Source organism: Capra hircus, chromosome 10 (genome assembly GCF_001704415.2).
Source record: "Capra hircus breed San Clemente chromosome 10, ASM170441v1, whole genome shotgun sequence".
Classification (NCBI taxonomy): Eukaryota; Metazoa; Chordata; class Mammalia; order Artiodactyla; family Bovidae; genus Capra; species Capra hircus.
The window spans coordinates 96,547,868-96,571,796 of record NC_030817.1 but is presented as its reverse complement, the minus strand read 5'-3'; the positions used below and the strand labels follow the sequence as shown (position 1 = coordinate 96,571,796).

Sequence of the window (23,929 nt, the reverse complement as noted above, 5' to 3'; positions counted from 1 at the left end):
TTCTCCAGGGGATCTTCCTGACCCAGGGATCAAACCTGGGTCTCCTGCGTCTCCTGCATAGGCAGGCAGGTTCTTTACCACTAGCGCCAGCTGGGAAGCCATAAAGGCCAAAAAGTGGGCGGCAGCCGAATTCCTGGAAAACCCTGTTCCTTCCCTGAAATAGTTGGAATAAGGATCCCACTCATTAGCCTAGGAAATCACCCAGCCAATTAAAACCAGCCACCCAATATCTCAGAGTCTCATCTCCTGAAGTGGCTCACACTCTTCCTGAGGAGTTTGTTTCTCTCTTGACAGCTGTCACTTTCTTGGACGACCCCATGCCCTGGGGTTGCTCTCATCTTTTGAGACGAACCACATTTTGTTCATGGAATGTGCGTGTGTCCTAAGTTGCTTCTGTCGTGTCTGACTCTGTGTGACCCTATGGACTGTAACCTGCAAGGCTCCTCTGTCCATGGGATTCTCCAGGCAAAAATACTAGAATGGGTTGCCATGCCCTTCTGCAGGGGGTCTTCCCAACCCAGGGATCGAACCTGCATCTCTTGCATTGGCAGGACTGTTCTTCACCACTAGCGCCTCCCGGGAAGCCCTTATGGGATGTGTGTATCTCTAAATGGGCTTCCCCGGTTGCTCAGCAGTAAAAGAATCCACCCGCCAGTGCAGGAGATGGGTTCAATCCCTGGGTCAGGAAGATCCCCTGGAGAAGGAAATGGCAACCCACTCCAGTATTCTTGGGGCTTCTCAGGTGGTGCAGAGGTAAAGAATCCACCCGCCAGTGCAGGAGATGGGTTCAATCCCTGGGTCAGGAAGATCCGCTGGAAGAGGGCATGGCAACCCACTCCAGTATTCTTGCCTGGAAAATCCTGCGGACAGAGGGAGCCTGGCAGTCCACGGTGTTACAAAGAGTTGGACATGACAGCAAGTAAACAACAGCAATCTCTCCAGATAAATCGATCACTCTCGGTTCTTATACAATTCCTGCTCTTTTTGCTCATGATGTGGGCCCTTCCTGAGTTAGAAACCCAGGTGTTTATAGCAGATTCTTGCCCCAGGGTCCAGTGCACTGCAAGTCTATGAATCTGAACCCATCTTGAAAGAAAATCCTTTTGACTCAGCATTCAGGTCACAGCAGCCAGGCTCTTATCCAACACTGGAAGCTCTATTACTTTATTTTTCTGTGAATCAAATTAATTCCAACTCTTGGCCAATATTGTGCCAGGCTGGTGAGAAGCCACTCTTAGGTTTTGACTAGAAGCGATTCCTTCCCCCTCTCAGAATTACACAAGAATTCAGGAAGCTTATGTGCTGCTGAGAAAGTAGATACTTCTAGGTTTCAGTTTATCTTTGTCGACACTGATAAGCTCATTGCTTAAGTTTGTATAGTGCCTGGAGAGAGCCTGCTTTGTGCTCCTCAGACTCCAGCCTTTCTAAGTGCACCATAAATCCACTCTAAAAAACTTCCAGGGGATAAGGAACAAGTCTTTCTAAAAGAAATCATGTCCTTTTCCATGCAGCTACCACCCACAATCCCCGTCATACCCAACTCCTGAATACTCAGCATAATCTCTTCATCAATTTAGGCTTTTGGGGGAAAAAAAATCCAGGAGAAGTTGTCTGAAGTCACTTCTTTATCCCCTGAAGCAAGAGAATTCAAAGGCAGGCACAATCAGAGAAAAAAAAAAAAAAAAAGAAACTCAATGGCCTATATTCTTTCTCACTTCTGTACAATAGCAAAACAAGACACAAATTATATTCTGTAAAAAAGAAAAAAGTGTCTTGCTCCAGCTTAATGCAACAAGAATTAGCTGGGCCCAGTGAAGGGAACTCTGTCTAACTGACTGCACAGCACCTTGAAAGTCTGCTATCTGGTGGCAGGAAGGACACAAATGAATTCCTATAACCTAGAGCACAGTGCAGTAATGCTATGTTGAGGAAAAAATTATCAGTCAACCTAAGGAAGAAATGGCAAATTTTATTTGTGCCATATATGAAGATTATAACCTGGAAACATCTCAGAAAGCTCAGAGAACTGTTCCATCCGTTGGAAGTCAAGACACAGTCAGATAAGTTTTTCTGAGACAGAGGGCTATACTTAAATGATGTGTTATTGAGTTTATACAATCCAGAGCTAAGCTTCATTGAGGCCCCTTACAAAATCAAGAAGAAATGTTATCTTTACAGCTGTCTTGCTGATGCTAGGAGAATGTGGCTCTTTGAGCAGATATTTCTGCCGGTAGGGGAGGTTTGGCTGATGAACAGTTCAGATATGCGATGTACAGTAGTGGGGAGAGAGGAGAGCAAAGGGTAGAGAGCATTTTTCCCATTTAAATGTTTCTTGTCTTGCTATAAAGTGTGAATTTTGTTTTACAGCTACAAGAAAATGAAAATGACATTCTGTGGAAGCCCAGAAAGAGATTCTCTCTCACTGCAGCGCTTCTGGGCCTTCTCTGGTGGCTCCGCGGTAAAGAACCCGCCTTGCAGTGCTGGAGCCCAGGGAGCCGCAGGAGATTCAGGTTCAGTCCCTGGCTGGGGAAGATCCCCTGGAGCAGGGGTGTGGCAGCCCACTCCAGTGTTCCTGCCTGGAGAATCCCAGGGACAGAGGAGCCTGGTGGGCTACAGTCCATGGGGTCACACAGAGTCAGACACGGCCTAAGAGACTTAGCACGGCATGAATGCGCCTGGTACTTCTGAAAGAACTGGTACTTGAGCTGGGCCTGAGACAGGAGCTGCTGCTCCCTCAGAAGGCAGGGTACTGAGACAGACGCATTTTAGGCAGGAGACAAGAGAACAAAGTCAGCAAGGCAGGAAAGTGATGTTTGACCAGAGTGCAGGGGAGCCTAAGATTTGAATGAAACATCTGGGGAGGGGAAGGGGGAGCTCGAGGAGGGAGCGGGAAGAGAGACCTGAGATGTGGGCGCAGGGAAGCTGGAGCGCTGTCCTAACAGACTTACGCACCCATGTAGATAGATGTAGGAATGGGCTTTCCGCGTAGCTCAGTTGGTAAAGAGTCTGCCTGCGATACAGGAGACCTGGGTTCGATCCCTGGGTTGGGAAGACCCCCTGAAGGAGGAAACTTCAACCCACTCCAGTATTGTTGCCTGGAGAATCCCATGGACAGAGGAGCCTGACGGGCTACAGTCCATGGGGTCACGAGAGTTGGACACGACTTAGCAACTAAAGAGAGAAGAGAGATTTAGGAATGAACATAAAGAGAGATTTGAGGAACTCTCAAAGGCAATGCCAAGACTGCAGCTCCTCATGAGGCTGGGGAAGGGGTGACGGGGTGGTGCTACTGCTGGGAGACACAACTCCTCACAAGCCCTGAGGAGAAATGCCTGATCCTGCCTCCTAGCGACTTTTTCTGTTCACTTGAGTGCATGACATTTTTGACAATGCTCGTTTTCAGCTTTAAGATTTAGCGAGATTCCGCTGCTGCTGCTGCTAAGTCGCTTCAGTCGTGTCCAACTCTGTGTGACCCCAGAGACGGCAGCCCACCAGGCTCCCCCGTCCTTGGGATTCTCCAGGCAAGAACACTGGAGTGGGTTGCCATTTCCTTCTCCAATGCATGAAAGTGAAAAGTGAAAGTGAAGTTGCTCAGTCATGTCCGACTCTTAGCGACCCCATGGACTGCAGCCTACCAGGCTCCTCCGTCCATGGGATTTTCCAGGCAAGAGTACTGGAGTGGGGTGCCATTGCCTTCTCCGCGGAGATTCTGGGACAGTGAAAAAAGTCCACTTGCCTCCTATCACATAAGGCTGCAATTCTGGTGGGAAAAGGTTATTCATGGGTTAGAACTGATGGAGAATACTCATATATTGGAGCTTTCTTTGGGCCCACAGTCAGGAGTCTACCTGTTAATTCCTGTCTTTGGAGTGATGGGGTGTTTTATAAATTTCCTTAGTAAGTGAAAGAACACAGCTAGCACTGAACTGTTGGAATTGCTGTTAGTAGCAGTGTAGTAGTGTCAGTCGCTCAGTCGTGTCGACTCTGCGACTCCATGGACTGTAGCCTGCCAGGCTCCTCTGTCCACGGGATTCTCCAAGCAAGAATACTGGAGTGGGCAGTCATTTCCTCCCCCAGGGGATCTTCCCAACCTGGGGATCGAACCCACGTCTCTTACATCTCCTGCATTGGCAGGCAGGTTCTTTCCCACTAGCACCACCTGGGAAGCCCTAAATCAGTGTTACCAGGGATAAAAAGGTGGTGGTGGTTTAGCTGCCATGATCCTTCCTCCCTTCCTTCCTTCAAAAAGTATCTGTTGACCTCCCAAGTAGTAAAAATCTGTTGATTTTGTCTGCCTAGCCTCTAGTCTCCCCTTCTGACTCCCCTGGGTGACCTTATGCCCCACACTAACCCATTTGATTCGGTGGAACTGGCTCCATCCGACTCCAGAGGCAACCAGATGATTCGAGCCAGGGCTGAGTTTATACGCAGCTGCTCATAGTGAACAGGTTGGAGATGGGTATACGATGCAATCAGAGCCCACATGGCTAACTTCCTAAACTTCTATAGAAAGATTATAAATAAATACCTTATTTTGCCAAAACTGAATTGAAATTGTGAGCCTGGTGTTACTGGGAATCATCTTATACAAGGGTTAGACTCCAGAGTCAGGACATGCTAGAGCAAGGTAAGAGTCCTAAAAAGTTGTTTCAGCCCTTTGGCCCACCTTTGCCTAAGAGCCTGCTGGATTTGACAGCTTTATGACCTCATTCTGCTCAAGTCAGCTGGGTCACATGTTGTCACTGGCAATTGAATGAGTCCTAATGAAGACAACCTGGAATACTGGTCTGGTGTCACAGGGCATGACTATGGACAGTCCCGGTGATGATAACCGCACTCTATCGAGTAAGGAGGAGTGAAGCACAGCTCACTCCCAAACTTTATTATGACAGGATAATTAATTCAGATCCACTTACACGGAAAGATTGTCCCTTTCCCTGGGTCATGAAGATCCCCTGGAGAAGGGAATGGCTACCCACTCCAGTATTCTTCTTGCTTGGAGAATTCCATGAACAGAGGAGCCTGATGGGCTACAGTCCGTGGGGTCACAAAGAGTCGGACACAACTGAGTGACTAACAGTTTCACTTTTTCACTTTTCACTGTCCCTTTCAGCCTGAGCACCTTCTGAGTTTTGTGTTTTTTTTTTTTTTTTTTTTTTTTTAAGCTATGAAGTCGAGAACCAGTTGACAGATAGGAAAGCCACGAAATCACCATTGCATATTAACTTTCTGTTCCTGCTTAATAGTTTTGCTCTTCTGCCAAAGGTTCAACGTGTCCTGGGCAGAGCCAACGTCTATTTTGTTTTTTCCATTACCTAGCCGTGTGTCCTTGGGTAAACTATTTTATCTACGTCTCCTTATATGTCCCCATCTTTGACATGGGGAGGGGAGAAACAATATCTCTGTCTCAATTTAAAGGATTTCTCCAAAGTGACATTTTTCTATGTATGCAAGAATCCAGGAACAATGAAAGGATTAAAATGTATATCTAAATAGTCCAGGCAAAACTTGTCTTTATTTTGAATTGACTGAATAGGTTCAGATATAGTGGTATGCTCTCAAATATTGAACAGACTCTCTTAAGATAGAGAACTACCTACTCTGACTTGTAGTAATGACAGATTGACACAGCGTAAATATTCCCGTTATTAATTTTAATCTATCAGTCAGCTTGTGAAATTTCTCCGTATCATCTCCCATGGGGCTGTGTGAAGGTTCACAAAGCTGCTCTGGGCAGTGGTTAACCCTAACTTCACCTGCCTCAGCTTCTTCATTTATCGAAAGATTTGTTTGGCAGTCTTTTCATCTTCGTAATTTCATGTTAGCATTATTTTATATTTATCGGTCAGATGAACCCTGCATAAATTCGTTAAAATCATCCTTTCATTTGTGAAAAGGTGTATGGCAGTGATCTGTTGTTGCAATGATACTTTTTCTTCTTATGACATGCCCAGGAGGGCCCTTGGAATGGAAGGCTAATCCATCTTTTCAGTTGCAGTAAGTGACTTTCTAGTTCTATATTTTCACCCCTCATGTGCGAGGAATTTTTTGGTTGCATTTTTAGGTAAATATACATCCCACTGTGTCATATGATATACAGAAATAAATATGTCAAGCAGATGGCCATCTCCTTGAGGTTGTATAAGGATGTCCCCTCAGGCTACTGAGGCTTAAATGAGTGCTCAAAATCACATTCAGGTCTCAGTCTCTGAGGTCCTTTACATCTCTTTGTGAATTACTCAAGAAGGATGTTTTCAAAAGCACCTAAAGCCATCACATCTTCACGCATTCATCAAGGTGCGTGAGTGACCGAAGCAAACAAAAGTCAACCACCAGGAATGTGTCAGCTCTCCCATCTGCGTGGGCAGAAGCCTAAATTGATCATCAGTTTTCTCACAAAAGCACAGGTTTTCCTGCTCGTGATAAGAAAGCTCCCTGAGTGTCAAGCTTCAGACAGTTGGAGGCTTAACGTGAATACCCTCGACCAGTGAATATGTGGAAGTGGCTGAATTGCACCGTAATGACGTCAGGTTCTGCACTTGAGGGGGCCTCTCCGTTAGGGTGGCTTGCCATGACTTTCCACTGTTACCTCATTTCTTGGGGCTGAGTTACTGGGATTGTTTTGTAATGAAGACATGTCCACCGATATTTGTGAAATGACATCACATACATGGTTACTCATTGCAGAACTGTTTGTGATGGTAAAAGGTTACAAATCACCTCAAAGTCCACGAGCAGAGGGCCGGTGGAGTAAACCATGGTACATTCACACAGTGTAATACCATATGGGCAACCATCAGTAGAAAGTGAGGGAACTGCTTGTATCTGGATATGGAAAAGTCTCCTTGTAAATGCTCCATACGGACTTCAGAATGCTGCCCTGTGTCTAAATAATGGGGAAAAGTAAATGAGGAAGCCCGGGAGCGTGGCAATATGGGCGAGGTTACATTGAGAGAGGAAAACTGAAAGCCTGAGGACGGGGTGAAAAAGATACTTTCCACCACATGCCTTTCCTATCATTTGCATTCTCTGTGACAGGAAGTCTTACCTATTCCAACACACACAGACTTTTCTTCCACATACGCTCTTTCACTATTTTAACTATACATAAATTTTCAGTCCAGTGATACCAAATACATTCACAACGCTCTGTCGGCACCACCACCATCTATACCCAAGTCGTTTTCATTACCCCCACCAGAAACTCTGGACCCATTAAACAGTAACTCCCATTGCCTGCCACCCTCCCCCACCCCTTAGCCTCTGGTTACCTCTAGGCTACCTTTTCTGTCTACGTAAGTTGGCCTTTTCTAGGTAGTTCGTATAAGCGGAATCAGCATTGTTTGTCCTTCCGTGTCTAACTTATTTCACTCTCCCACGCGCACTTTAAAGAAAACACCTACAAACTAGGTAACTGAAGTTGTGAAAGACTGCAGTCTTTCATGTCTTTAGAGAGAACTGACCTTGTGAGCTGCACGTACGTGCCTCAGATAAGGTAGCATCAACCTCGGGTGATTCCTAAAAACCTCCCTAAACTTTAACAGGTTAACTAGTAACCCAGCTTGCTCAGAAAAAGAAGTGAAATAGCCACCATTTGCCACGAGCCTTGGGAAAGCTCTTAACTGGGGCTTCTAAGGGCCTTCACAGGGTCTAGGAATCTTTTCCGAAATTGTAAGCAAATCTGTTGTGTGCTGGCCTTTCTGGAGACTTCTTTAGCGTTTGAGATTTCAAAGTGGTAGGAGTCAAAAAAAAAACCAAACTAAGCACCACTACTAAATGTAATGATATCCCTTCGCACGAAACACAGGTAAAAGCCCTTCATTCGTCAACCAGTTCGTCCAAGTACATGATCAATGAACCCACACCGAAAGATAAGCCTCTGACATGGGCCTTGCACGTGATGCCAGGAAGCTTCTGACTTCTGACCAACAGAGCTGTAGGAAAACAAGTTTGTGGTAGTGTTATAGCAGCAGAATGAAATCAACACAGTATCTAATTGCTAAGGAAATTTTCTGGAATTCAGCTTGTTAGTACATCTTAACAACTTACAATAGCACCAAGTATGTTTTAAATGCTCAGTCCCATCTGACTCTGTGGCCCCATGGACTGCAGCCCACCAGGCTCCTCTGCGCATGGTATTTTCAGGCAAGAATACTGCAGTGGGGTGCCATTTCCTCCTCCAGGGAATCTTCCCAACCCAGGGATCGAACCAGTAACCCTTGCATTGGCAGGTGAATTCTTTACCACTAGCACCAACTAGAAACTCAGTAAACATTGATATCCTTCTCAAAAGTGAGAGGAAGCAAAGGTATAAAGATGTAAATAATTCTATGAGATTCCACAATCAATGGCTTAACCAGAAGTATCTTCAAAGGAGTTTACTTTCTAATTCAGTCACCAGAGATAACAAAACCCAAGATTATGACAGCTGTTCCTAAGAAAATTCCCTAAAGTGGGGGCAGCCGACTCCAAGGCATGAGTGGGCTTTGCAGGAAACACACAGAGAGGATCAGGCAAAATGGGGATTGCCACAGATCGGGGAGGGGGCCCCATCCAAGGGGCAGATCCCAGCCAGCTAACTGCTACCAGTGAAGATGCAGCACAGGTCCAGTCTTGCCAGATACTTCAAAGTCCATTCCTCCTTCCGTGAAACCCCCAGTTTTTAACTGTTGTAATCCAATTCATATATAAACACATACAGACCCCACAGACAATTTTCAGGCACAACTGATCATGTCTATGGGCTGCCCTAGGGCCAGAGACCCTTGGGTTGCTATCTCTAGCCAGTTGGTGAACACATATAAAAACCCCCAAAGGTAAGTTCCTCTTGAATGCGGTTTTTGGTCTTCTTATATCCTTATATCATAAAAGCATCTTCTGCAGTGCTTTTGGTAATCTACCTAAATCTAAGAAGCCATGAATTATACAAAAGTCTGATCACGCTAAAGAGAAAGACAACTTTGAATTATGTTCAAACCCAACTTTATTAAAATTATTTGGCAATTGTGGCAGCAGTACAACGTCTCCAACCCCTGGATACTCAGACATTGAGTTCATAGTTTTAGTTTGTTGTGGGTTTGGGTACATGTACTTTTTGAAATCTTCATTTAATTACCAAATGGCAAAGTGCCTTAAGTTTCTCTATCTACTAACCTATTATTTATAGAACAGGAATTTGTAAAATAAGATTGAAAAAATAAAATGCACAGATTCAAAAAGTTCTCAAATATTAAGAACATACAAAGTATATTGAAGACATCTACATTTAGCCTTCCAAGTAACAAGGCGGGTGGTTTGATATCTTGCTTTTATTTATTGCTGATTACAATCCAGAGACCAAAGTGTTTCTAAAAACTATAAAAACCATCATTGACATTCCTAGTATGGTTCTGATGGGTTTAGCAGTGGAGCTTGATTTGACCTTTAAAATCATAAGCCTTTTTATCTTTAGTGGTATTTTTCTTCTCTAGTAGCTCGGGGCACTATTTGCTTACTTAATGCCTTATAATTAGCATCTGCCTTATGGTAGATCTAATATTGGCCTTGTAAAGTGTATTACTGGACAGGCAAGTGGTAGCAGACCTTCCTGGCCAAGGTGGAACTTCGCTGGACCTTAAACCTCAGAGGGCCTGGTGCCCCTTAGTTGTTCTCCAGTGATCCTGAAGTTGTCTGCAAGAAAGAAAGAAGCAGGGTAAGATCTTTACAGGAGACATTTCTGCTTCTCTAGCAGTGTTTGAAAATTCAGTATATGGCAATGGGGCTTCTGCTGTTTTGTTCCTGCGATAAGAGTTATTTATCTCCTGGGGATTGGAATGCAGGAAATAAAGCAGGGCAATCAGTTGAGAAAATTCTGCCCTGGCTTCTCGCAAAGGCTGTACTTTCTTACGATGGATAAGTATATTCAGTCTTTTCATGCACCGTGCATTTCTGGGCATTCCCATGACTCACTAAAGACCACTTGCCTACATGGCCCATTGGCTTCAGAGGTGGGAGACTGCCATAACATGTTTCCGCGGGTTGCCAACATACTCAGAGACAAAGCGACTTGGGAACCAGAACAGGCAAGTTTCCTCATTCACGTTACCAGAACAGGGTCTCAACTGTGCAAAGGTTAGCTATGCAAGTTATTTATGCTGTCTCAGCAGATCAGACCACAAATATTAAGTCATGGCAGCGGCAGATTTATCAATATAGTTCTCACTCTTATTTCCCTAATGAAGATAAGATATTTTCTTTAGTAATAAGTATAAATTCTGAAATCTTTCAATAACCAATTCTTTGCATCTAATTTAAGCTTTTCCTTTTTAATAAATGGAAGTATAGTCTCTGAAATTAAAGAAAATAAGAGAATATATAGAGGGCCTTTTCCCCAAGTTAAGGCTCATCTCATCCTTCAACTTAAGAATACTTAAGATATTCAAATAATACCTAGAACAAAAAAAAGCAATGTATCCATGTAATGCTGTCAACCTACAAAGCATTTAAACATAGGAGAGAGAAATCATACTTACAAATGGAGTCTTGATTCCAAATTTGCTATGGAATGTCATGGTGACTTTGTTTTTATGTCCTGTTCTTTGATCAAAGGCGTGGCATGTGTCAAAAGGCGGACTATACAAGTGAAGGCTCACAGCAGGCTCTGTATGGCTAATATTCTCTACTCGATGTAAGCCAATGGAATCTAAACAGTATCCAAGAGGGATGGAGAGATGAAGGGGCTTAGATGAGAGACTTAAGTAAAAATTTTGCTAATCACCCAAGACCTTAAATCAACTAATACATATGGAATTATTAAAAATTAGTTATGACTGAACTTCCAGTTAAAGAATAAACGACACTCTGCTTTTTCCTGAAGACACTCTTTCTTGAAGTGGAAGAATCAAAAAGGCATCAACATATAAAGATAAAAGGAAAAGAAAAAACTTCTTTATTAAAGTAAAAAAAACCACAACTCTAAAAAAAAATTGAAAGTACAGAAGCAGATGGATGGCTTTGCAGAGAAAGCTAAATCCTCAGTTATGCTTGGACATGGCCAAGAAATAACCTGATTTATATCCTGAAACTGACAAATAGCCCAGAAACTGGCAGCACAGACACTTCCTGAAATGAAGGTAAAGACGAGCTTCAGACATAAGAACTAGTTGAAGTCTATCTTTTTAGCCTCAAACCCTTTTCATCATGTTTCCCTCCCCTCCCCTCTAAGCCTGGTGGAAGTCTGAGATCTACTTATTCTCTAGAAAGAGTACAGCAGATGAACTCAGGACTGGGGGATACTCAGTGAAAAACTGGTCACTAAAGTGGAAATTCACACACTGAGTGGTACGATCTCCACTTTCTTCACAAAATTGCCAAAATGCTGCCAAATGGTAGTTCCTTCTCTTGTCTCCAGACAAGAGGTGGGAAATAGTTTCTCTGAGAATCTGATCAGCTCAAAAAAAAGTCCTGAAGATACGGCCCTTGGTTGTTCCTCAAGGAAAAGCTTTACGAGGTGATCCAGTTCACAAATACCATCCATGTGTGAAAGCTTCCAATTAACTTTTGTGTCCCTGGTTTTTAAATGTTAGCACACGGTCAAGGCCACCAGACATGCGAGCAGAGCCTCTAGTATAATAGAAAAAAGGCAACATGAAAGACACGACTCACGAGAAGGCTTAAAAAAACAAAACCAAAACCATCAATATCCTCATAGAAATAAGAGAAAGGGAGTTCCCTGGTGGCCCAGGGGTTAGGACTCAGCACTTTCACTGTGATCAGCGGAGTTCAACCCCTGGTCGAACTCAGATCCTGTAAGCCACCTGGTGTGGCCAGAGAGAGACAGAGATAAGGGGAGGATACCATTTGAAGGGCTAGAGAGTAAAAAGAGCTTTCATAGATATAAAGAGAAGAAATAAAAATATGAATAGAAGCGCTAGAAGAAAAACCTGTAAGACTCAAGGAGCAAAGGGCCAAAGATAGAACATAGGGAAGATTAAAAAAAAAAACCCCAAAACACCAGAGGACTAGTTCAGAAGGTTTAATATCTGATCCACAGTGATTTCAGAAACAGAAACTCAACAGCAGCAAAATCAAAGAAACAACTTGAGAATATTATTTTGAAGAACACGAGTTCCTAGATCATAAGGACCTCCTGAGCTCCCAGCATAATCAGTGTCATGAAACAAAGTGCATCAGAAGACCCCCAGAGAGAAGGCCTCAAGGGTTCCCAGAAAGAAAGAATGGGATTCATAGAAACATTCAAGAATCAGAAAGGAACCAGGCTTTCAACAAGAAGGATGGAAACTAGAAGCAAGGGATTACCTTTATAGTTCTGAGAAAAAGCGGCTGCCAGGTCATGATTTCATAAGGGTCGGACAGAGATTTTTAGATATAAGAGGTCTCAAAAATGTATCTGCCATGCACCTCTTCTCACAGGGCCGTTGGAAGACACGTGCTACCAAAACAAGCACGTGAACCCAAGAGAAAGCAGGCGTGACCTCAGGGAACGAGGGGATAGGCGCCCGGAGAGAGGAAAGGGAAAGCCTGGGGGGTGAGGGGATCTGGGGGGCCCTGGCCTGGGGGAGGTGTCTGCAAGAAGACCGAAATAAACAAAACGAAGTATTTGTATAACTATGTGGATACAGAAATTTATATAGTAGAGAGACAGTTGGAAGGTGATTCGAGGAAGGAGTTCAGCGTTAGTGAAGTCAGTTGTCGTTCAGTTGCCAAGTCATGTCTGAGTCTTTGTGACCCCGTGAGCTACAGCACACCAGGCTTCTCTGTCCCCCACTGTCTCCTGGAGTTTGCTCAAGTTCATGTCCATTGAGTCGGTGATGCTATCCGACCATCTCACCCTCCGCCGCCCTCTTCTCCTTAGGGCACTTAATTTGGCCTTACACCTTATCATCTAGCTCCAGGAGCTTGCAGGACAAGAGCAACATAGCCCAGAAACAGAAGACTTTGGTCCTACTCCCAGTTAGACTGACTACCTTTGAACAACTCAGAACTTCCAGGATCTTCCTCATTTAAAAAAATGGGGCTTAGCTCTCAGGTAGGCAAACCCTTCCATTTTATAGCCTAAGCTTTTATAATACACTGGCTTAATTTTGAACAAAAGTTAAACATTCTGAAGAACAGACTGTCTTTCCCCTCCGATTGCAAGTGCATAAACCACCCAGTGCAAGCAGAGATCCCACAAAAACAGCGCACCCATTCTTTAGAAGCCCCAGATGCTCATATCTGATCCCTGATGTGATTCCAGCATTATTATTATTATTAGTCTTTCCCTCCTTTCCTTTTTGCCAATGATATACCCTCTGTCACACTAATACCGGACCGTTCTTGGTGAAACTTATGGATGCTAGCTTGTTCGAGGCAATGTCTACCTTCTGCCTATTAAGACAGGTAACTTGATTTCCTTGCCCCATTTTCCCTCTTCTTCACCCTGTGATGCATACTGCTTGATCAAGACATTCCCAGTAAAATTCTGCTGACCAAAGAAAGCTCTTGCTTGAAGCTTGTCTTGGAGGCTAAGACCCTGATCTGGCTTTACTCTACTCCTCCTATCCAAGTCCATTCTTCTTCCCTTCCAGCTGGACCATCCCCGCATAGTTTTCATTCTTTGCAATGGTTCTGCCTTCACTCACGCTCCTTCCTATACTTGAAACATCTTTCCTCTGCTCACTATCCATATCTAGCATTCCCCCTGCATGTAAAAATCAAAGGTTAAAAGTTTGTGGCTTTACTACTACTACAGAAATATTTAGCTTAGCTTATCCAGTATTTTGCTGGTTAGCAAAATTTCCCATAAAAATCAGAATTTCCCAGGACCTCTCTGATGGTCCACTGGTAAAGATGGTGAGCTTCCAGTACACAGGACATGGGTTCAATCCCTGGGCAGGGCAGTCCAGCATGCCATGAGGTGCAGCAAAAAAAAATCAGAATGCCCCACTTCTATGGAAAAAGTCAGGATGATCTCACTGGCGCTGTAGTCACGTTGCCCCTTTAGACAGGACCACTTGTACACCAGTTCCCACAGTCTCCTGCATTGAAGACCCTTGAAAAAAATCTTAAGTGTTCTCCAAGACCTAATGTAGCTTCACAATGACTCTGTGAGTCTAGCGGAAAGTAATTATTCTGAAAGGCTCGGGCTCTATTGTGAAGAGTACTAGTAATCTTGTTCTCGGGAGTCTCGCGTGCCTGCTATTTATGTGTGTGTTGAATCGCTTCAGTCGTGTCTGACTCTGTGCAACCCTATGCGCTGTAGCCCACCAGGCTCCTCTGTCCATGTGATTCTCCAGGCAAGAATCACTCCTCCAGGGGATCTTCTTGACCCAGGGACTGAACCCACAGCTCTTACGTCTCCTGCATTGGCAGGCAGTTTCTCTAGTGCCACTTGGGAAGTTCACCTCAAATAAGAGTTTCCTGCCACTTGAGGAACTAACTCCCTTGTGTTGTGTGAATGGGGGAAAAGTTCCTACACAATCTGACCTTTGTAAGTGACTTGCATTCTTAAACTAATGAACAAAATTAAGCTATGTACCAAGCAATACTTAACTTTAAGACCTAAGAAGAAAGAACCTGCTTTGCCAGAAAAACCTCTGTAATACTTTATTTTAGATAAGTGGGATAGCATCCCAACTAAGAGTGTGGGCTTTGGCATCAAATTCTTTGGGTTAAAATCCTGAGTGACCTTAATCTTCCTATGTGTTGGCAATTTCATTTGTAAATGGGAATAAAAAAGTTATCTCACAGAAGCTTTGAGGAGCTTTTTGCAGTTACTAAGCCCTTTAGGAACACAGATGTTAATCATTGCCTCTACTGAAGAGCATTCAGCTCTCCCATATTACATTCAGGAGAAAGAATGAATTGTCAGAGATCTAGAAATCATTGCTAAATAATGTGCTTCATAAAGTTTCTCCTGAGAATACTCTTTGGAAGTAAGCTGTATGCACTTTAGGAAAACAGGGACTAGCCAGCATTCTTAATCACTTCCAGAACATTTCTTTCCATTTTCTAACCAAAGACTAATACTTCCAACTTGGCCTCTCATCTTTATTAGAAGACTCTCCTTATGTAAATTCCTATTTGATTCTAACTGTCCTAAAACTTGGTAGGTAAATGACTCTTCATTGGATGTTAGCCTGCATGCATATGTTTTTAATAAGAGATTCCCATCCTCACATGGGGATGGTTTGGTTACTCAGTCATGTCCAACTCTTTGTAACCATCCACATGCAAAGCTTTAAGAAAAGAAAGCAAAACCCACTGCTTCTAGGTTACTTCCTAAGCAGATGAGATCATGCCTCCAGGATCTACGCTCTACTGCACAAATGTAAGAGAGCAATATTTCAGATGGGTGTGCAAGGTTTTCCCTTGCACATTGTTAGAAAAATGTATTGGATGTTACCGTTGATGTAGGCACACTGGTTTTCCCTCAAGATTCTTTCAGACTTCTTGATCATCTCATTGGATTTCTTGTCAGGCCAGGCAAACAATGTCTCCTTTAGATTTCCCTGCAGCATCTTCAGAAAGCAGTGCGAGTCGGTGTGATCGTGGATACTGCTATATTTACACAAAACAACAACTGAACTCAGCAGATGAACTCAGACCTATGAGTCTGTCCAGAGTTCACAGCTCCAACTGTCAGTAGGGCATCTCCCAGGCCAATATGCATTTCAGCTGGATTTTTAAATGTCATCAGTTTATAATTCAACATTGTTCAGGGCAAAGTAATACAACACTACATTTCCTGTGTTGATGCATATAAGGGGTATAGTTTTGATCCATAACCCTACTGAAGAACAGTTCACTTTTTAAAACCCTGTTGTAAAACTACTTTGATAACAGAAACACAAAACCAGTAACCATTTATCTTTTCCACGATACAGCTTTTAATAACTCAATTAAGCTGGGTTAGAACTTGATTTAAAAACTACATTAGAGAAATTTTAGAAAAGATAATAACGATAATAACTGTAATAACTGCATCACATTGAGAAGGTTGAAGGTCATGTGACAGTGTTTTCCCCCTCAGGCTTTTCTCTCTTTCCTCTGGAGGACAAAAGAATGAACGTGTGTGTTACCCACTGAAAATTACACTGTAAAGTATATAAAATGTTAACATTTTATAGATTTCAGAGTATCCTACCTGTGATTGCTTCCCAATATTGATGGGAGAATAAAAAAGCAAATTGGATTTGGGGAAAGAGTTTATTCCTGTAAATAGTATTTAAGTTTATTAAGTAGTATTAGCTATAGGGTTGATTAAAAGGTATGAATTTATATACACTACAGCATTTATTTCGTATGTTGAATCCTGTTAACCCATATATGTACCACAAGAACTTGCTTCCTAAGTCACAGAGCATCACCCTACTCCTAATATATAATCTGCTTTCAAAAAATTTTGAGAGGATGAAACCAACTTCATTCTAGACAGATAAGCAAATGCACTCTATAAACCTAACTTTCCAAAATCTTATAAATTCATGTTTCCTTTCTTGTACCAAAAATGGGTCTGGATTATTGTTTGTTTTACCATTTTCAAAAGACTGAGGAGGACCTGCTTAAAGAGGTAATTATCCTTGACTGGTAGTAAGACTTGCAAATGCATAAGCTGAGGGAAAATTACAGAACCAAGAATTGGTATTAGTCTAAGTTACCTCATTTCTATATAAAGAAAAGAAACAATCAGCTTGAAGTAGAAAGAAATTTTCCAAATTGTTTTTCTAGTTTCACATCTGGATGCTTTGGTCTTTGGCCCGACAATTGTTTACACACCTCAAAGCACCACAAAGGTCAAGTTTTAGCATAATTCCATAGAAAGTTTAACTCCAGAGAACACAGAGGTTCAAATTAAGCTGGTTACTTCCCACCACCTCCTTTGATTTACCACTCATTTGAGGGGCAGGTCTCTGATACATGGTATATGCTAAACCTCATGCTAATTCCCATGAGGAGTTTTGCTGGGGTCAGGGAGCACTGCGAGCAATCTGGGATGCAGTAGTGCTCACAGACACGCGGCCCCTCCGCTCGGCACTTTTCATATGCTGGACTAAGCACTGTAATCGATATCCAGACGAGCAGTTGTCTTACCTGCCGTGTCCTTCACCCCAGCATAGAACCATGAGATTAAATTTTCCATTTCCTTGATCCACAAGATTTCGAGTATACCTAAAAAGAACATTTAGGAAGTTGGAATTTGTTTAATGAGACAAGCACTGGGAGAAAAATGCCATACAGCATCATTAATTTACAAATGCTAATGTTTTTACCTCTCAGCAACTTTAAATCTGGTTGTCTAGTTAGAGACTGAGCACAAATGAAAGCAAATATTTTTCTATGGCTCATTTTAGACAGTTTTGTATTTTGAATCACTTTTCACAGCTGCTCAGTTTCAATCAGTGGCATGAAAAAGGTAACAAAAAAAAATCAAATTCCTTGATTTTTCATGTGACAGCCTCAAACCGATAAAAACAAAAATAAAAGTGTCTCACAGAAAGCATTTTCAAAGTACATTACTGCTCTAAGCAAGAATGCTGCTATTGTCTTTCTTCCTCCTCCCTGTAGCTACACCAGAATTTGAGAACCAAGGTTTTATTAAATAGCTGTTCTAGAATTCTCCTTAGTTCTACTACAGCCAAGACACAAAGGACAGGCACATTCAAAAGCGTCATAATGAAAAATCCTCCACTGAGGGACCTAAGTACCAGGACAAAAGTCACTAAACTTGTGAAGTAAAATAATACCCTAAACCTTTTACAGTGAAGAGAAATTAGCAATTGGCCTCCAAAAATCTCAGATCAAAACAACCCCACCCACACCACCCCACCTCAAAAAATCAACTTTAAAGTTTCTGTTGGTCTAGCGGGTTCTCTTGACGCCATCTAATTAACAAAGTTAGGTAATTAAGACATTTATTTAAACTCATTTTTAAGGAAAGGAATCTTTATCCCATTTTGTTTGTTCACACGTTCATCTGCTCACTGTGCCCCACACGCCCCCTCCTCCCCTCGGCTAGCCGCCAGGTGCTGGCAGAGCAGGATCCCTGAGATTGATTAGTGGATTCGAGGACAGTTATCCTTACTTTGCAGCCCTTTATGATCTGCCAGGGGCCGTGCGCATGGCCCTTGACCCTGGGAAACGGTTTCTGTGCTAGTGATCCTATTCTCCTTCCCCCAGTCCTAGGGTCCTCCTCTTGCTGGCGCTTCTTCCAGAGAATTTACTGCCAGCACTTACTCTGTGTTGCTTCTTCTGCACTGGCCTTGGGATGGCCAGAGATCAGACTCCTTCACTGTACTGGGACACTTGATACATGCACAAAATATGGCATTGATTTCTGTTCTCCCATCTCCCTCCCTCCTCCAGCTGCAGTACTGCACCCATTATCTTACTGAGGGGTGCTTCAGAAACCTGTGGAATAGGTCAATCCAAAGGTATCAAGTGGTTTCGAGCTTGTCGATCAAGGTAAATTCAAGGCCTTGGAAATGCCCTTGTTCTACAGATTAAAAGCTCTTACAAGCTACCCTGGTTAACTGATTTCACTTGGTCAATAATAAATCTAGGTAGAAGAAAACTATGATGGCACCTTATGTCTGTAAGAAGTTTAGTAGTGGTTTAGAGTGTAGGCTCAGGAACAAGAATGCTAATTTGAATCCTGGACATTAGTTCTTATGCAGGTAATCAACCCTCTCATTACCTCCTCCTCCTCCCCTGTAAAACAGGGATAAGAATGGCACCTATGTCACAGAACCGTTGTGAGGTAATAAGTTAGCTCATGAGTCAAGTTATCGGAAGAGTACCAGAGCCCTCCCCGCCCTCAACACAACCAACCATTATGACCCAAGCGCTGGCTACCCTTCGGAAAAAGCAATCTTCACTCTTCCGGGTGATTAAATTTTACTTCTCTCCCCAGAGGATTGGTGGTGCTTCACGTTTCAATTTTACTCAATCTCCAAGCCAGGGCTGCAATGAGCAGCCACCCGGTTCATCTCACTCTAGCACAGCTGAGGAGCGGCGGAGGGGGGCGGGGGAGGGGTCTTCAATTTACATTCCAGACTCTCAGATCTAAAGGATAAGAAACAGCATATTGCTTGGGGGCTGGAAGAGAAGCACTCATTTGAGAACCAAACAGTGGTTTTAAATAAACCTGCAGTCGGGGGAGACACACTGCTTCGGGAGAGGGATCAGCATAGACTGAAAACTAGCTGACAACCCCAGGTCGTTATTTTATATTAGCAAAAATGCTTGCCGGCGGACGCCTGGTTGCAGGCGATCGAGGGAGAAGTGGTGAGAATTAATGTCGCTTAATTGCGTCTGCCACAGTCACCCCTTTCTCCGGACCGCTGTTGGACCTTCTCCTAGGAGCACCCCGGGTTAGTCCAGCCAGTCCGAGCCTGAGGGCGTCCAGCCCCCTGGGGCTCCCCGCATCTTCTCCGCGGGCTAGGCGAGCGAAGGCTCCAGAGCGGGGTGGGGGGCGGGTGGAGGGCTACTGCTCTGGACGCCAAGGTTGGGAGGAGTGGCTGTTCGGAAGCCGAGGGGTTGATCAACGAGAAGAGAACAGAAAACTTGCAGCGGTGTCCTCCCCTCCGGGAGCCTGTCGCAGTCTCGGGCCGGTGGGACCCACCTTCGGCCCAAAGCGCCGAGCGCAGGCCCCAGGGCTCGCGGGCATGGAGGCGCGGCGCTGGGGTGCGGGAGCCGGCTGGGAGCACCGCGAGGGTGGGCGCGGCGGGAGCCGGGCCGCCCGCGCTCTCCGGCGGTCGAACCCCCTCCTCCCGCGCCGTTCGCCGTTGGGCCGGGAGGCCGGCGCCGCGGAGCCTCGGAGACCCGGGCGAGAACGCGCTCACCTGTACTGGTCGAACTTGGCGTACACTGCCCACTCGGCGGGGTTGCTCTCGTAGGCTTCCAAGACGGCCTGCACCTCCTCCACGTTGATCTCCTCGCCGGCGAAGAGCTGGTGCAGGACGCGGATCAGATCAGCCAGGGTGCGGGGCTTCAGCACCTCGGTCCGCTCCATCCCCGAGTAACTGGCGGCACGCGTCTCGCTGCCGGGCTGCGAAGAAGGAGGAGCTGAGCGAGCCGAGGAGCCGGAGGCGAGAGTTCCTAGGCGCTAGCTAGACAGTTACGCGCGACACAAAGCCCCCGAGTGCACGAGGGCCACGGCGTGAAGAAGCCCGTGCCAAGATACCCGCCCTGGCGGGTCTGGGTACGCGCTGCGCACACAAATCGGGACCAAACCTCGTAGGTTCAGCCTCCCAGGGCCCTTTTAAAGCTCTCGGAATCGGCGGGAATGTACCAACGTCCCTCGGAGGGTGGGGAGAAGCGGGAAGCGACCTGAGAAGGGGGCTTAAAGCGGCGAGAACGTGTGCGGGTAAGGCCCACGCGGACGACCCAGGCTCTCTCGGCACCCTCGCCCTGGCGGAACGCTGTCCTCGCGGATCGCAGCGCTTGCGGTGGGCTTCGCGCAGTCTCTGCACAACCCCCCGGAGCAAGGCGCCTTTTGGCGGCGCATCCAAACCCTTCTCCCCCGCCCAGCTCCCTGAGGCTCCGCTCTGCAGCCTCGGTTCAAAACGCTTGGACGTCGACAGAAGGGGTCTGGAGAAGGGGAGGGCGATTGGGAGGAAGAAACGGGAAAGAAAGGGGATTTTCTTCTAAATGGAGCCGAGGGATTGTGAACACTTCGCAAAGGCTGAGGATGGATTGCACACCTAAGGCTGGAGAGCTACTGTTCTGCCGATTGAAACCATCGATAATGTGCTTCAAGGCTAGGTGAAAATAAATCAAAATCTTCTTTAAAAAAATTTGAATGTGTTGTACTTTAAATTACAGTTTGACAAGGGAGGCTTGTGTCTAGAGCAACCTAGTGAAACAATAGAAGGCCGGGTATCCCTCTGATTTTTAAAATAAAACAGTTCCTTAATTATTCAATGCAAAGACCTGATGTTTCCAGTAATGGGTCAAAGAAATTTAAAGCGTTCTAGTTACTTCAGTATCTCAATTTTAGGCTTGTGCTTGAAGGATAATACCACTGGCACTTGTTGGTACCAGTAATACACACAAGAAAATGCATTTCTATGTTCTGCATAGCACACAGCAAGCTTTGAGATGAACACAAATTAGGTATGAATGAAAATAAAAGTGAAGGACAGAAAAAAGTCAAGTAGAGAATCCTTCTTTCTTACTATAGATAGATTAGGGTTTATTAAAAGTCTAGACTTCTGGAAGACTGGTTTGTTTTTCCTAGATTTTGCTCCAAGGTATTTATATGTATATACATATATATGACAGAGAAGGCAATGGCACCCCACTCCAGTACTCTTGCCTGGAAAATCCCATGGGCAGAGGAGCCTGGAAGGCCCCCATCCATGGGGTCGCTGAGTCGGACAGACTGAGAGACTTCACTTTCACTTTTCACTCTCACGCATTGGAGAAGGAAATGGCAACCCACTCCAGTGTTCTTGCCTGGAGAATCCCAGGGAGGAGGGAGCTTGGTGGGCTGCGGTCTATGGGGATGCACAGAATCAGACATGGCTGAAGTGACTCAGCAGTAGCACATATGTACGAATATCTGTATATATTGTATACATGTTAGTACTCCAGAAGCCAACCTTTTGTGGTGTGTGTTGCAGAGGTGGTTAAAGAATTATAGGACAAAAAGTATTAAAAATGTGTACCCTTTTAGTCATTTGCTCAAAATTTTTTATTCTTATGTTTCCTGTTGTTGTTCAGTTGCTAAGTCCTACTCTTTGCAACCCCACGAAATGCGGCACACCAGGCTTTCCTGTCCCTCACTATCTTCCAGAGTTTGCTCAAACTCATGTCCATTGAACTGATGATGCCATCCAACCATCTCATCCTCTGTTGCCCCCTTCTCTTGCTCTCAATCCTTCCCAGCATCAGGGTCTTTTCCAATCAGTCAGTTCTTCACATCAGGTGGCCAAAGTATTGGAGCTTCAGCTTCAGCATCAGTCCTTCCAATGAATATGCAGGGTTGATTTCCTTTAGGATTGACTGGTTGGATCTCCTTGCAGTCCAGGGGACTCTCAAGAGTCTTCTCTAACACCACAGTTCTAAAGCATCAATTCTTTGGCACTCAGCCTTCTTTATGGTCCAACTTTCACATCCTTGCACAACTACTGGAAAACACACAGCTGACTATACAGACCTTTGCTGGCAAAGTGATGTCTCTTCCAAGGAGCATGCGTCTTTTAATTTCGTGGTAGCAGTCATTGTCTGCAGTGATTTGGGAGCCCAAGAAAGTAAAATCTGTCACTGTTTCCACTTTTCCCCCTTCTATTTGCCGTGAAGTGATGGGATCAGATGCCATAATCTTAGATTTTGAATGTTTAGTTTTAAGTCAGGTTTTTCGCTTTCCTCTTTCACCCTCATCAAAAGGCTCTTTACTTGCTCTTCGCTTTCTGCCATTAGAGTGGTATCATCCACATATCTGAGGTTGTTGATATTTCTCCTGGCAACCTTGATTCCAGCTTGTGCTTCATCCAGCCCAGCCTTTCACGTGATATACTCTGTATATACGTTAAATAAGCATGGTGACAATATACAGCCTTGACATACTCCTTTCCCAATTTTGAACCAGTCAGTTGTTCCATGTCATTCTGTTGCTTCTTGACTTGTATGCAGGTTTCTTGGGAGACAGGTAAGGTGGTCTGGTATTCCCATCTCCTTTAAGAATTTTCCACTTTTTGTTGTGACTTACACAGTCAAAAGCTTTAGCATAGTCAAAGAAGCAGAAATAGATTTTTTTTAAAAAATTATTCCCTTGCTTTTCCTTTGATACAACAGATGTTGGCAATTTGACCTCTGGTTCTTCTGCCTTTTCTAAATCCAGCTTGTACATCTGGAAGTTCTTGGTTCACGTACTGTTGAAGCCTACCTTGAAGGATTTTGAGGATTACCTTGCTAGCATGTGAAATGAGCACAACTGTATGGTAGTTTGAACATTCTTTGGCATTGCCTTTCCTTGGGATTGGAATGAAAATTGACCTTTTCCAGTCCTGTGGCTATTACTGAACTTCCTGTTGAGTCTCTTCATTACTGAATACCTCTTTTCAGCCATTTTAATTCACAAATATTGGGAATGAAAAACAAAAATCAAATACAAGCTTAACTTCCCTGCATTTCATAGTGGATTACACTTCCCTTAATTTTTCAGACAGTATTTTCTTTTTCTAGCTCCTCTTGACATTCAGAGACCTCAAAGATATATATATATATATATATATATATATGTATGTATGTATGTATGTATGTATGTATGTATACTCATGGCATCTGGTCCCATCACTTCATGGGAAATAGATGGGGAAACAGTAGAAACAGTGTCAGACTTTATTTTTGGGGGCTCCAAAATCACTGCAGATGGTGACTGCAGCCATGAAATTAAAAGACACTTACTCCTTGGAAGAAAAGTTATGACCAACCTAGATAGTATATTCAAAAGCAGAGATATTACTTTGCCAACTAAGGTCCATCTAGTCAAGGCTATGGTTTTTCCTGTGGTCATGTATGGATGTGAGAGTTGGACTGTGCAGAAGGCTGAGTGCCGAAGATTTGATGCTTTTGAGCTGTGGGGTTGGAGAAGACACTTAAGAGTCCCTTGGACTACAAGGAGATCCAACCAGTCCATTCTGAAGGAGACCAACCCTGGGATTTCTTTGGAAGGAATGATGCTAAAGCTGAAACTCCAGTACTTCGGACACCTCATGCGAAGAGTTGATTCATTGGAAAAGACTCTGATGCTGGGAGGGATTGGGGGCAGGAGGAGAAGGGGACGATGGAGGATGAGATGGCTGGATGGCATCACTGACTCGATGGACGTGAGTCTGAGCGAACTGCGGGAGATGGTGATGAACAGGGAGGCCTGGCATGCTGCAATTCATGGGGTCACAGAGTCAGGACATGACTGAGCGACTGGATTGAACTGAACTGAACT

At 44.3% G+C, this 23,929-nt stretch overlaps 1 protein-coding gene across 1 annotated transcript; it reads right to left on the bottom strand.

Moving 5' to 3' along the window:
• Nucleotides 8,966-20,236, bottom strand: CDO1 (cysteine dioxygenase type 1). Its single transcript, XM_005685043.3, has 5 exons — nt 19,824-20,236; nt 17,074-17,151; nt 15,386-15,540; nt 10,512-10,681; nt 8,966-9,669 (listed from the first exon to the last, which is right to left on the bottom strand). The coding sequence occupies exons 1-5, from the start codon at nt 19,991-19,993 to the stop codon at nt 9,640-9,642; spliced, it is 603 nt and encodes a 200-aa protein (XP_005685100.1). The 5' UTR covers nt 19,994-20,236; the 3' UTR covers nt 8,966-9,639.

Excerpts from the sequence above, each read along its gene's own strand:
- CDO1 (XM_005685043.3), bottom strand. The coding sequence starts at position 19,993 with ATGGAGCGGACCGAGGTGCTGAAGCCCCGCACCCTGGCTGATCTGATC. Across the intron at positions 17,152-19,823 it reads GCCAAGTTCGACCAGTACAG|GTATACTCGAAATCTTGTGG; the intron begins GTGAGCGCGTTC and ends TGTTCTTTTTAG. Across the intron at positions 9,670-10,511 it reads TTGGAATCAAGACTCCATTT|ACAACTTCAGGATCACTGGA; the intron begins GTAAGTATGATT and ends TCTTTCTTGCAG.